The sequence below is a fragment of the Trichechus manatus genome, unplaced genomic scaffold, assembly GCF_000243295.1.
Source record: "Trichechus manatus latirostris isolate Lorelei unplaced genomic scaffold, TriManLat1.0 scaffold00008, whole genome shotgun sequence".
NCBI lineage: Eukaryota > Metazoa > Chordata > Mammalia > Sirenia > Trichechidae > Trichechus > Trichechus manatus.
In genome coordinates this window covers 3,996,734-4,009,453 of record NW_004443944.1, presented here as the reverse complement: position 1 = coordinate 4,009,453, position 12,720 = coordinate 3,996,734, and the positions used below count along the sequence as shown (strand labels likewise).

General features: G+C 48.4%; 1 protein-coding gene across 1 annotated transcript in view; it reads left to right on the top strand.

Moving 5' to 3' along the window:
• Positions 1-6,395, top strand: part of CDH26 (cadherin 26) — a gene marked incomplete at its 5' end in the record, with an annotated part of 17,916 nt that extends 11,521 nt beyond the window's left edge. Inside the window, 7 exon segments of the mRNA XM_023741424.1 lie at positions 1,085-1,221; positions 1,223-1,333; positions 4,140-4,216; positions 4,219-4,281; positions 6,147-6,164; positions 6,167-6,322; positions 6,325-6,395. Coding sequence (XP_023597192.1) covers positions 1,085-1,221; positions 1,223-1,333; positions 4,140-4,216; positions 4,219-4,281; positions 6,147-6,164; positions 6,167-6,322; positions 6,325-6,395 — 633 coding nt within the window.
• Between the last annotated feature and the right edge of the window lie 6,325 nt (positions 6,396-12,720).

Sequence of the window (12,720 nt, the reverse complement as noted above, 5' to 3'; positions counted from 1 at the left end):
GTTGTGAGATTGTTAACCATTGTCATAGGGCAACATTTGTAGTAACTGTTAAATGAGAAACTATTTTGTTCTGTAATCCTTCATCTTAAGTGAGAATAACAGCACAATTGGAAGAGCGTAGTCAATGTCACTGAACTGTTCATGTAGAAATTTTTGAAAAGGTGTATCTTTGGCTATGTGTATATTCACCAAAAAAGAAAAAAAAAAAAAAAGTTGAGAAGTTAGAGGGTTGATGTGTTGTGGGGTTGTTAACCAATGTCATAAAACAACATGTGTACTTCTGTCTCATGAGAAACTATTTGTTCTGTAAGCCTTCACCTGAAGTACAATAAAATAAATAAATAAATAAAAACATAGCATATATAGGGTTCAGTACTATCCAAAGTTTCAAGCTTCCACAACGGGTCTTAGAATGTATCCCCCGTGGATAAGGGGGGCTTTGTATAGGGTTCCCACGGGGGCAGTCTGAGTCCAGTGCCTTTCATCTTAATCACTCTCAGCTGGACCTCAGAATGACCAGGGTCTCCACTGTAGTGCAGACTCACCTGGGGTCGGGTTCAAAGCTGCCCTGAGTCAGTGGGTCTGGTGGGGTGGAGATTCCGCCTGTCAGTGTAACAAGCTCCCAGGTGAGGCCCATGGTCCAGGGATCACTCCGTAAATCACCAGGCTCTCTGGACATTGAACTAGATGCCTGGGGTTGAATCTTTCAAGAATTTCCAGCCTTTCAATCTTTTCAAGTTACCAACCACTTTGTACCCTGAGCAGTTACGATCAACAATGTCTCTGTTTCCCTAAGTTCCCTGATTTTCTGCAGTGGTTTTTCGCATTAATCTTCCATCAGGTTTTAGGGTTTTTGTTGCATTTTTCATGACCTTTGGATGGATGGTGGCTCTTTTCAATCAGGAAAGGAGGAGGAAAAAAAGAAAAAAAAAGAACTCCATAAATGATTTGAAAACGAGCTAAAGACTGTCTTTTGATCATTATCAAAGACGATGTAAATAATAAATGAAATGCAAAGACCTCTCCACTCTGGTTCTCCAAGTGGACTTGGTGCTGATGACATCTTCTCTCTTGGGGTTTGCAGCCTTTGGATTATGAAACTGTCCCAGCGAGAAAGCTCGTCACTTCCGTCGAAAATGAAGAGCGGGTTGTCTCTTGCGAAGGGGGCAAGCTTCAGAAGCCAGTGGAGACTGGGGCCGTGAGTGTGGAGGTGGCGGATGTCAGCCTTTCATCCCAGGACCTTCATTGTGAGTGAGGAGGATGGCGCCAGGCCGGGGAGTCAGCTGGGAATTTTTAATGCTACGGATCCCGACAGAATTTCAAACCGTGGAAGGTGAGAAAGAGCAGGTCCTCAGGTGGTATAAATGGTTTGCACTTGCCTGTTAACCTAAAGGTTGGTGGTTCAAACCCACCCAGCAGGTACCAAGGAAGAAAGGCCTGGCTACTTGCTGCCTTTAAGATTGCAAGAAAACGCTTTGGAGCGGTTCTACGCTGTAACACGTGGGGTCGCTATGAGTTGAAGCGACTCGACAGCAACTAACAGTAACAACGCCAGGTGAGGAGAAAGAAGTGAGGTTGTTTAAACGCGCTCAGCCGCATCCCCAGCGGGGCTCCTGCCAGAAAACTCGCTGCTTTGAAAGAAAAGCTCCAAGTGATGCGTGTGTCTAAGGTTGACTCTTTCTCGCTCATGAAAACACGAGAAGCCACCAGGCGAGCTCCCGGGGCCCAGGTTAACCGTCTGTGGCAGTAGCTTTCTTTGACCCCGCCAGACCCAATGTGCTTGCTCATTTCCCTTTACACTTAAAACCTTCGCATTTCCTTTACACAGTCTTCATCTTCGTATGAAAAGAATTTGTTCTGATTTTCCATCTCCCTCTTCCCCTAAGCTTGTAAACTGGCAGCAACAGAAGTGCTTTGTTTTTAAAGTTTCCAGCATTTAAAGTTGAGAGATTTTACGTTTAACACCCTGAATTTTCTGGGTGTTCTGGAAGATGTGGCCTCGTGGGGCCTGTGTTCCCCTAGGCCCTTTTGGAAGGCCGCGCTCAGCAGTTGGCCACATCCCTGTCTGCTCGGCCCTGGAGTTTGGGCATCTTCCTTTTTATTTATTTCTACATTTGGTGAAAATATACACAACAAAACATACAGCCGTTTGACGGTTTTTACGTGTCCAGTTCGTGGACAATGGTTGTGTATTTCACACCATGTCGCCCCTCTCTCTGTCTCTAGCACTTCCCCACTGTTCACTTAGACCCTCTGCCCCCCAGTGTTCTTGTCTGTGCCCCCGAGTGACTCTTGGCATTTCCAGAGACTCCCGTTAGAGCAATCCTTCACAGCTTCACCGTTGGGAAGGACCAGATTTTATTTTTTTAATTTCCAATCCTCCATGAAGCGATAATTTTGCAAAATATAATAAAAACAAATTACCAGAAAAACGATCATGCGCGTGGAGGTCATGGTAATGCCAGCGACGCCCCACGTTTCTGAACGCTGGCTCTCAGTTGTTGTCACGTCTCCCTGTGGGGAGCTGATCAAGCATTCACCGAGCTGGGGGTGGGGCTGTGCTGCCCCTGGTAGCCCTGCTCTTAAGCAGTGGCTGTCAAGGGATGGGGTGCACCAGAATCCCCTGGAGGGCTTATGAAAATGCAGATTGCCGGGCCCCGCCCTGGAGGTTCTGATTCAGGAGGCCTGGGGCAGGGCCTGGGATATGCATTTCCAACAAGTTGTTAGGTGATGCTGAGGATGCTGGTGGCATCCTAGTTTGAGAACCACTGGCCTTGAGCCCGAATTTCATTCATTGTTATATTCCCACGGAGCCCTGGTGGTGCAGCGGTTAAGCGCTCTGCTGCTAAACAACGGGTCAGCCATTCAAACCTCCCCGATGACCTGGGGGAGAAAGAGGTGGCCGTCTGCTTGCGTGAAGATGACAGCCTTGGAAACCCTATGGGGCAGTTCTACTCTGTCCTACAGGGTCCCTATGCGTAGGAATTGACTCGACGGCACGGGTTTACCCGTCGTAGTCCCGTCCTTCGGCACAGAACTAAACCAGTTGCCGGTGGGTCGACTCTGACTCATGGTGACCCCACGTGTGTCAGAGTAGAACCGCACTCCGCTGGGTTTTCAGTGGCTGATTTTCTGGAATTAGATCGCCAGGTCTTTCTTCTGAGGCACTTCTAAGTGGATTCGAGCTTCTGACCTTTTAGTTAGCGGCCGAGCACTTAACTGTTTGCACCACGCGGGGACTCCGGCACAGAGGCAGGCCCTTAATACGTGTTTGGACTGCGAAGTCAGGAACTGAACAGTCTGTTCACGTTCGCCTCAAATACTGCTTTTTCCACCAAGTCGGCTGAGGGTCTTTTGTGACAGGTCAGGCTGTGCCCTGGGGGACATTGCAAACCCTATGTATCGTAATGGTCTGACACCACTTTGCATGAGGTCCCCACTAGTCGGGGCTAACTTGATGACAGCCAACGACAACAACCAGCACCGAAGCAGGGACTAAAACCCCAAAACCAAACCCGTTGCCGTGGAGTCGATTCCGACCGACAGCGACCCTATAGGACAGAGCAGAACTGCCCCATAGGGTTTCCAAGGAGCGGTGGGGGATTTGAACTGCCGACCTTTTGGTTAGGAGCTGAGCTCTTAACCCCTGGGCCACCAGGGCTTCAGAGGCAGGGATGCAGTACCCAATAAGCAGGGTACACATGGGCTTACTTCTGCTTACTTCGTAATCTGCGGTGTACCATTTCACCTGTTTTTCACCACATCTGTGCACTGCAGATTAGTCAGTAAGCACAAGTGAGCCCTGCGTACCTTGCTGACTGGTGAATCCTCCCCAGCCTAGAGGCAACTGAAGATTGGTGCTTTTCCAGGACGGAATGCTGCCCCCAGGTATTACAGTCATGTTTCGTCCAACAAGGAGCAGACACTTCCTCATTCTCTTGAATGCCTATTTGACAACTGATGAGTATTCTGATTGTCTTACTTTTGCCTTTCATTAAATTCACCAGCACTCTTGGAGCTTAATTACTCTTAGAATTTCCCAAATTACTTGTGACAGGAATTGTGTTTGCTGTGATATATTGGAATTGGTCTTTGATGTAACTTTTTGATTTTAAATACTGTGTGTTTCCTTAAATAAGCTATGAACCGCTTCATGATCCAGCAAATTGGGTCACCGTGGATGAAGACTTGGGAGCAGTTACTGCCAGGAAGCAAATCGCCGAAAATCCCCTTACGTCAAGGACAGCTTTGACACTATCCTTGTCCATGCCATTGATGACGGTGTTTACCTAGAATTGGGGAAAGTGGGCATTCTTGCTTCCTGAGGAAAACAACGTGGATGAAAGTCTTTTGGCACAGCTGGGCAAAATATCAAACACACTTTTTTTATCCCTTTTCATCCATGCTGGTGATGCTTTTTTATGATAATCCTTGAAATGGCAAGCTAGAGACAAATGCCATCGGGAGAGGGTCGTTTTTGTTGAGAAGAGACAATTAAACCCATGAGGAAGCTGCAGTCAAACTCAATGTCTCTTTTTTTTTTTTTTAGATCTGTTCCTAAGACAACACTTTAGCTCTCTGTCAAAGCCAATGATGTGGAATAAACATTTAGCACAGTTTTCCTGTACTTGGAATGGCATATGAGCTCAGGCAAATGTGACCGTATGAGACAAATTTGCCATCAGCCAGGATGAGTGGTTTTATGAGCATGTTTCCACATGTTTCTACAATCCCCAGGCTGAATTATTAAACCTGTTAAAACATAAAGCTGAATACAAATTTTCAAATAGCTTTGATAATTTTAAGAAAATCTGTGAACTAAAATTCAGAGTCCCAGTGATATGGAGCGTGTATGCACCCCACCTGTATATATTTAGTAGAATGTTGGCTATGAGGATATTAAATGTATATTCCTAATTGGTCTTAAGTGAGGAGAAAGTGGTGGGTCAATGTTCTAGGGTTCCATGATTCTACTCTGGATGCTTTCATGATTGGCATTGTTTTAAATTAAACTTTTTATTTTGAGATAATTGTAGATTTGCATGCAGCTTTAAGGAGTAAGGAGTCCTTCAGACTAAACCAAAACCAAACCCCTTGCCATTGAGTTGATTCTGACTCATAGCGACCATATAGAACACAGTTACAATTGCCCCGTAGGGTTTCCAAGGAGCAGCAGGTGGATTTGAACTGCTGACCTTTTGGTTAGCAGGTGAGCTCTCAACCACTGCACCACCAGGGCTCCCGGGAGTCTTTGGATGGAGCAAATGGTTAATGCACTTGGCTGCTAACAGAAAGGCTGGAGATTTCAGTACACCTAGAGGTGCTTTGCAAGAAAGGCCTGGCAATTTACTTCTGAAAAATCAGCCATTGAAAACCTTATGGAGCACAGTTCTACTCTGACACACAGGCGGTTGCCATGAGTTGGGGTTGACTGGAGGGCAACTGGTTAGTTTCCCCAACTTGTTAGCTCCCCCATCTTGCAAAACTATGCTGCAGTATCACAAGACGTCAACACCGATACAGTAAAGATGGGAATGTTCCATCACCAGGACAATCCTGCGTTTGCCCTGTTGTGGCCACACCCCCCTCCCACTCACCCTACCCACCTCCCTCATCATGGATATTTGGTTTACCTGACGATTCTACATCCCACCTCCTCCTACAGACAAGGCGACGTGGTTTAAGTGCTCTGTTATATCTTACCCCGGTGTTCTGATTTCCAAAACAGCAAGAAAACAGATCAAGCTCAGGTCAGTAAAGCTTTTGACTTTGAAAAGGATGTTGCTGGGTGCCATAGAGTCCATTTTTGACACATAGCAATCTTATGTGACAGAGTAGAACTGCCCCATAAGGTTTTCTAGGCTGTAATCTTTACAGGAGCAGACCTCCAGGTCTTTCTCCTGCAGAGCTGTTGGCTGGGTTTGAACCCCTAACCTTTACGGTTAGCAGCCAAGTGCTTAACCATTATGCCACCAGGGCTCCTGTGATGAAGCTACTGCTCCAATAGTCCAGTTGGATGGTTCTTTTCCTGAGAGATTTAACGTGATTGTTTCCCAGTGGGCGATATGCGTGAGGAACGTACCTGCAGTTGGTCAACAGCCACTCTTGGGGTTTCCTCCACTACTAAGTGTGTTAACTCTTATAAGGCCTCCCGCCACAGACGGGTATGGGACCCTGATGCTGTTCCTGTCTGACATCAGTGACAACACCCCCATGCTCTGATGCCCCTACCCGGAGTTCTGTGAGTCCACAGTGAGTGAGTTCCTTCTTATGGAGGCAGAGGGTCAAGACCTGGAGCCCTACGTGGATCTGTTTACGTTTGAGTTGATAGCACCTGGGGAAGTGCAGATGACAGGTGGAAACTGGGGAAAAACTGGGGCGAGTGCTTGTATTGATCAGGAATAAAGGACAGTAGCTGAAACAGAATAAGGCACGCGCGCACACACGACCCAACAAATATTGGCTCACCCATTGCTGTCGCTTTGATTGCGACTCACAGTGATCCTACTGGACAGAGCAGAACTGCCCCACAGGGTTTCCAAGTCTGTCATTTTTACGGAAGCGGACTGCCACATCATTCTCCCATAGAGTGGCTGGTGGGTTCGAACCCATGACCTTTCGGTTAACAGCTGAGCCACTTAACCACTACGCCACCAGGGTTCCTTAATATCAGCTTAGGTAATTGAAAAAACCCAGGTAAACCTGTGATCGGGCAGAGCTGAGTCTAAGTACCCAAAGGGCACCCCTGGAAGCTGCCTCTCCACACCTGGCTCTGGGTTCCACCAGTCTCCAGGGCGCCTCTTACAGAGGCGAGGTGGCTTCTGGGAGTCGCGGGGACCCACCTGGTAACAAGCATCACTTGCAGAGTAAGTGCAAGGTTTTAATCTCTGCCTGGCTTGGGTCTCCTGCGCCTCCATCATTGTGGGTGGGGCTTGGGAGGGTGGGCATGCTGATTGGCTGGTTCTGAGCCCACACCTGGACTTGGTTGGGATCTGAGCTCGGCCTCACCTGACTCCAGTGTGCTGTGAGTCCAGGAGGCGGGGGTTCCCTGAAGGCGGGGCCGGATTACCCACTAAGCAAGGTACGCATGGGCACAATTGTGCCCTTACCCCAATGTGCAGTGCACTATTTCAGCTGTCCCCAACCTCGTCAAAGGCGTGCTGAAACCCACGAGTAACTGTTCATCACAGAGTAGCAAGTAAATACAATTAAGCTTGTGTGTCGCTTGCTCAATGCAAGCCGGTACACACGTAATTACTGGTTAATCCGCCCCTCTGCCCCTGCCCGAAAGAAAATTGGGGACGGTGACCAGAAGGAGGAGGAGCAGATGCTGAACAGGTTAGAGGTTGCCACCTGGCCAGAATCGCTGGCTGGCTGACCTTAGCAGCTTCTTCCCTTGGCGTCGCCCTGAGTGGAATCGACTCCACGGCAATGGGTCTGCTTTCGTTGGTTTAGTCAGTAAGCAGCTATTTATAGCAATGGCACCATTAGCCAACACTGTCAAAGGGCAGCCCTAACTGGTACCAGTTGTCTTTGAGTTGATTTCGACTCATGTCGACCCCATGTGTGTCAGAGTAAACTGCGCTCTATAGGGTTTTCAATAATGGCTGATTTTTTGAAAGTAGATTGCCAGGCCTTTCTTCTGAGCTGCTTCTGGGTGGACTTGGACCTCCAGCCTTTCGGTTAGCAGCTGAGTTGTTAACAGTATGGACCACCCAGGATGGCCCTAAGGTTCCTAACGACCCTGGAGCAGAATATGCAGATGCCCTGGCCCCTGGGCTTGGTGAAGGCTAATAAGGAAGCTAGTTCCTCCAAGAAACAATGCAATATTACTGGTCAGATTCACCATACAGCTACCGAGCACTTCCTTGTGCCTGGAACGGTGCTAAGCTCTGTAGTCACAAAGATAATTAAGACACAATTTGGCCACAAGAGTTTACTGCTGAGTTATAGGAACACAACACGATCCTCCTATATTGCTGTAGTGTGATCGGGTGCCGCTGAGTCGGTGTCCATTCCTAGCAACCCTACGTACAACAGAACGAAACACTGCCCGGTCCTGCGCCATCCTCACAATCCTTGCTATGTCTGAGCCCATTGTTGCAGCCACTGTGTCAGTCCATCTCATTGAGGGCCTTCCTCTTTTACCTCTGACCGTCTGCTTTACCAAGCATGAGGTCCTTCTCCAGGGACCAGTCCCTCCTGATAACATGTCCAAAGTACGTGAGTCGAAGTCTCGCCGTCCTCGCTTCTAAGGAGCCTCTGGCTGTACTTCTTCCAAGACAGACTTGTTAGCTCTTCCGGCAGCCCATGGGATATTCAATATTCTTCACCATCACAGTAATTCTTTGATCTTCCTTATTCATGTCCAGCTTTCGCATGCATATGAGGAGATTGGAAATACCATGGCTTAGATCAGGCGCACCTTAGTCCTCAAACTGACATCTTCGCTTTTTAATGCTGTGAACGCTCTGATATGGGTGAGCTTGTTCAATCCACTTTTAGAAATGGATGGTTCATTATATGGAGGAAGAGATGGTGGTGGTGGCTTTCCCTTCTCTCTTATCACAGTAGCTCTGGTTTCCTTACTGCTATGCTATTTTGTGCTTGGGCCCAAGAGGCACTGCCATGCTTTTCTTCAGGAAGAAGACGTCCAGAACCTGATTACATATAACGAAGACAGCAAAGCCATTTCAGCCCAGGCAGTGGCTTATAATAATGCTGTGAATGATACATAATCTTTTCATTAATTGTACCCTCTTATTTCTTCACTCACTCATATCTGAGTAGTAAATGGGGAAAAAATTCCTATAAAAATTATCCAACAACTCAACTAAATTGACCTATTGTTTGAGGCTAGTGGTTCTCAGCTGGGCAACTTTGTCTCCCAGGGGACATTTGACAAAGTCTGGAGACATTTTTGATTTTCTCAACTCAACTGGGGCCGAGGTGGGGGTGGGGGCAGCTATTGGCATCTCATGGGTGGAGACCAGGGATGCTGCTCAACATCCTACAGTGCCCAGGACAGCCCCCACCCCAGAGAATGATCAGTCCAGAGTGTCAGGAGTGCCAAGATTAAGAATTCCTGTTGAGGGAGAAAATGAATTTTGCCAGCTGGAAATGTTTTATGGAAATATTTCCACTTAGATGGAAATGTTTCATCCTTATTAATTAACTAAGAGTCTGTGCTGGCCTCTCAGCCATGGCTGGGGCTGCCAGATAGAACCCGCTCTCACCCTCCTCCAGCCGAGGCTGAGCAGAAAACACTGGCCCGGCAGGGAGCAGACCTGGGGTCCGTGTCTGCCTTTCTATCACAGTAGCTTTGAGCATGTCGTTTAACATCACACCCTCATCTGTGAACTGGGCATCATACAATCAGCTTCAGAGATGGACTGTGGATTGAAGAAGCTGATGCCTTAAAAGTACCTAATGCTCAGCTGGCACAAAGTAATTGGCCAATGATTGTTGGTTTTTCAAACCCACTGCTTCTGAAACTGGCCCTGCCGTTTGGCAGTCTCCTCGTAGCTGCCTTGGGCTGGGGTTGGGGCAATGAGATGAAAGCACCATGAGCCCTCCTGTCTTCACCTAGAACTTGGATGGTCCGTCTTAAAGATGAAAGCGCGGGAGTGCCGGGAGGACACCCCATCGTCCACTCTCTGAGGATTCAACCTGCCCGATCTTGCTGTAATCTTAGACCCTCACCTGTGACTTTTTCCTGGAAAGAAGAGACTTCTGGAATCAAGTGAGATGTTTTAGGGGAGAGAGAGATTCTAGTTAACTTTGACATTATGCTTGAACAAATAGGCTGACACTCTAAAAAAAATGATTGGTGGTTGAAGAAGTTGGAGGTCAACCAAGACTTTTAGGATTCTTCCCACATTTTCTCTTCTAGTTGAGATGAGAGTGAAGCTATGGGCTGCAAGGGAAGGGGGAAGTAACAGCATTAGGTCATGTTGTATATGCACAGGTCTATACACCAATCACAGCCTTCTTTTAACCCTACCTGGTATGGGAACGAGAAGGCAGGAGGCATGGTTCAAGCTCTCTAGATGGCTGAACCCCCCTGAGAGGAGCTCCCCAACCCCCTAAAAGGAGATTAGCAGCTAACTGAATTTGTTTGTGTAGTTTTAAGAGGGCACCATGTTGGCAAACAACTTTGTGTAACAGGTGGACCCCTTGCCTGAGACAGCTCTCCTCTGCTCGGAAAGGCCGCCATCCTGGAAATCTGCCCCGCAGTTCTGCCTCAGCCTCCCTCTCGGCGGGATGGAGCTATGACTGCTGAGCTCCAAGGAGGGATGGGGAAGGTACCACAGCCAAGACATTTGAGGTGGTGGTTGTGGCCTGGGTGCTGCTCTTGGTGGAACACCCAGTGATTGTCTCCTGGGAAGGAGGGAGCAGCGGCAGAAGCTGAGTCGGTGGAGGGGAGACTGGTCACCCACATGGGTTGTGGGTAACAAGATGGCGCTGATCAAAGATTGACTGTATCTGAGGGTCAGGAGAGTCTCATTCAGGATAAGGGACCTCTGTTCTCTGAGTCCAAAATGAAACCAAACCATTGCAGTCAACTTCATTCTGACTCTTGATGACCCCATGTGCGCCCAGTATAACTGCTCCATGGGATTTTCAAGGCTGTCAGCTTCTGGAATCAGATCACCAGGACCTTCCTTCAAGACACCTCTGTGTGGATTTGAACCTATAACCTTTCAGCTAGTAGCAGAGTGCTTAACCATTTGCACCACCCAAGGTCTCCTGACACCCTTCACTTATCCCTCACTCAGAGTTTGGGACACGTCCCCTGTTATGGATTGAATTCTGTCCCCAAAAAATATGAGTTGACAATCCTAACCTCTACGCCTGTACAGCCCATTTGAGAATGGGTTGTCTTTGTTATTTAATGAGCCAGGTTTAGTTTAGGGTGTCTCTTGAGTTAATCACTTTTGAGATATAAAGGAGATTAAACAAGCGAGCAAGTGAGCAGAGATGGGGGAAGAGAGACCCCAAGACACATGAAGATTGCCCAGGAGCTGAGTCATGGCGACCTCACGTGTGTCAGAGTAGGACTGTGCCCCATAGAGTTTTCAGCAGCTGATTTTTCGGTAGTAGATCACCAGGCCTTTCCTCCGAGGCAACTCTGTGTAGACTTGAGCTGCCAACCTTTTGGTTAGCAGTTCAGCATTAATTGTTTGCACCACCCAGGGAGTCCTGCACAATAAAGAGTGGCTGTCATATTAATATTATTAACTTTAATCCATATTTATGTCCTTGTAACCACTGATAGCAGTCCTGGTAGTGCAATGGTTAAGTGCTCAGCTGCTAACTGAAAGGTCAGCGGTTTGAATCCACCAGCGGCTCGATGCGGGAAAAGACCTGGCAATCTGCTCGAGTAAAGGTTACAACCTAGGAAACCCCCTGGGGCAGTTCTACTCTGTCCTATATGATCGCTATGAGTTGGAATTAACTCGACAGCACACAGCCACCACCACTGATAAATAAGTCCCCTTCAGCGTGCGCGGTTCTTGGTCTGTCTGTCTTACACGGTTGTATGGGCCCGCATACACACACCCACTCCCCAGGGTGTTCTGTTCCCCTGCGGAGTCTCATTTCATCCCAGCTGGTATCAAGGATTCTGCCCCCGTTTTCCTAGTCTGCTGCTGACCTGTAGGAACGCTTCCAGATCAAGGTAAGCTACGGGACTACAGAGATGTCTGCCCTGTCCTTGGAGGGGCTAAGGAGCCCTTAGCCAGAGAATCCCAGCACCCATCAAAGGCTGAGTCCCTCAGCTGGTTGCAGGAAGGATTAATAAACCAGCACAGAGAATGCTGCCCAGTGACCTGGCCCCACAGGGCCTCATCGGGAGGCTTAGTAGGGGACAGCTTTTAGATTCTGGGCTGAGGAAAAAAGGGGCCTTTGCCATCACTTTACATGAACAACTGAACAACACCAAGCTCACCCTCCCGACCAACAATCCCAAGATACAGAAATAGCATGCCCTCCCCAAGTAACACTTCTAGGTGTGCTAGGATAGGGGTCTGGCTTTTTCTGTGATGGCATAGATACAACTCGCCGGGGCGGGGGTGGAGGGGGTGGGGAGCATTTTACTCCTTGCTTTTGGATTCTATTCCAGCCCCCGTCATATCTTTCTGAGTTTCTTCCAGCCCCCATCCTGTTTCTTCCCCTTTGTCCCATAGGTGCGGTCAGCGTTGAAGCTCCAATGTTAGCCCTGCAGGTCAGCACAGCAGGGGCAAGAGCCCAGCTGGTACCGACGTAATACCAGCTTAGTTACCGCTTGGTTTCAGAGATGTGGCTCTGTTCCTGCCTCATGGCGGGGGCACCCTGGCTGTTACTCCTGCCCCCCCCCACCCAGAAAGGTCCTTCTGTAAGCTGGCCCCACTCCAGCCCCCACCTGCAAAGCCCAGCGTGATTCTGAGATTCCTCTCAAACTAATACCCCTTTGCCTCTCCTTGCTGGATTTTCTTCCTCATTGCAACAGTGTCAGATCGTCCAGTGCGCCCCAAATTTCAGTCCGTTGGCACCCCCTTCGTGATTTTTGCCATGTACATATATACCACTGTGCTAATCTTAACCGGCTGCCATTGAATCGATTTCCACTCACGGTGAGTAGAAGCGTCAGAGCAGAAGTGCCCCCCATAGGGTTTTCAGTGGCTGGCTTTTCCGAAGTAAATCACCAGGGCTTTCCTTCGTAGAACCTCTGGGTGGACT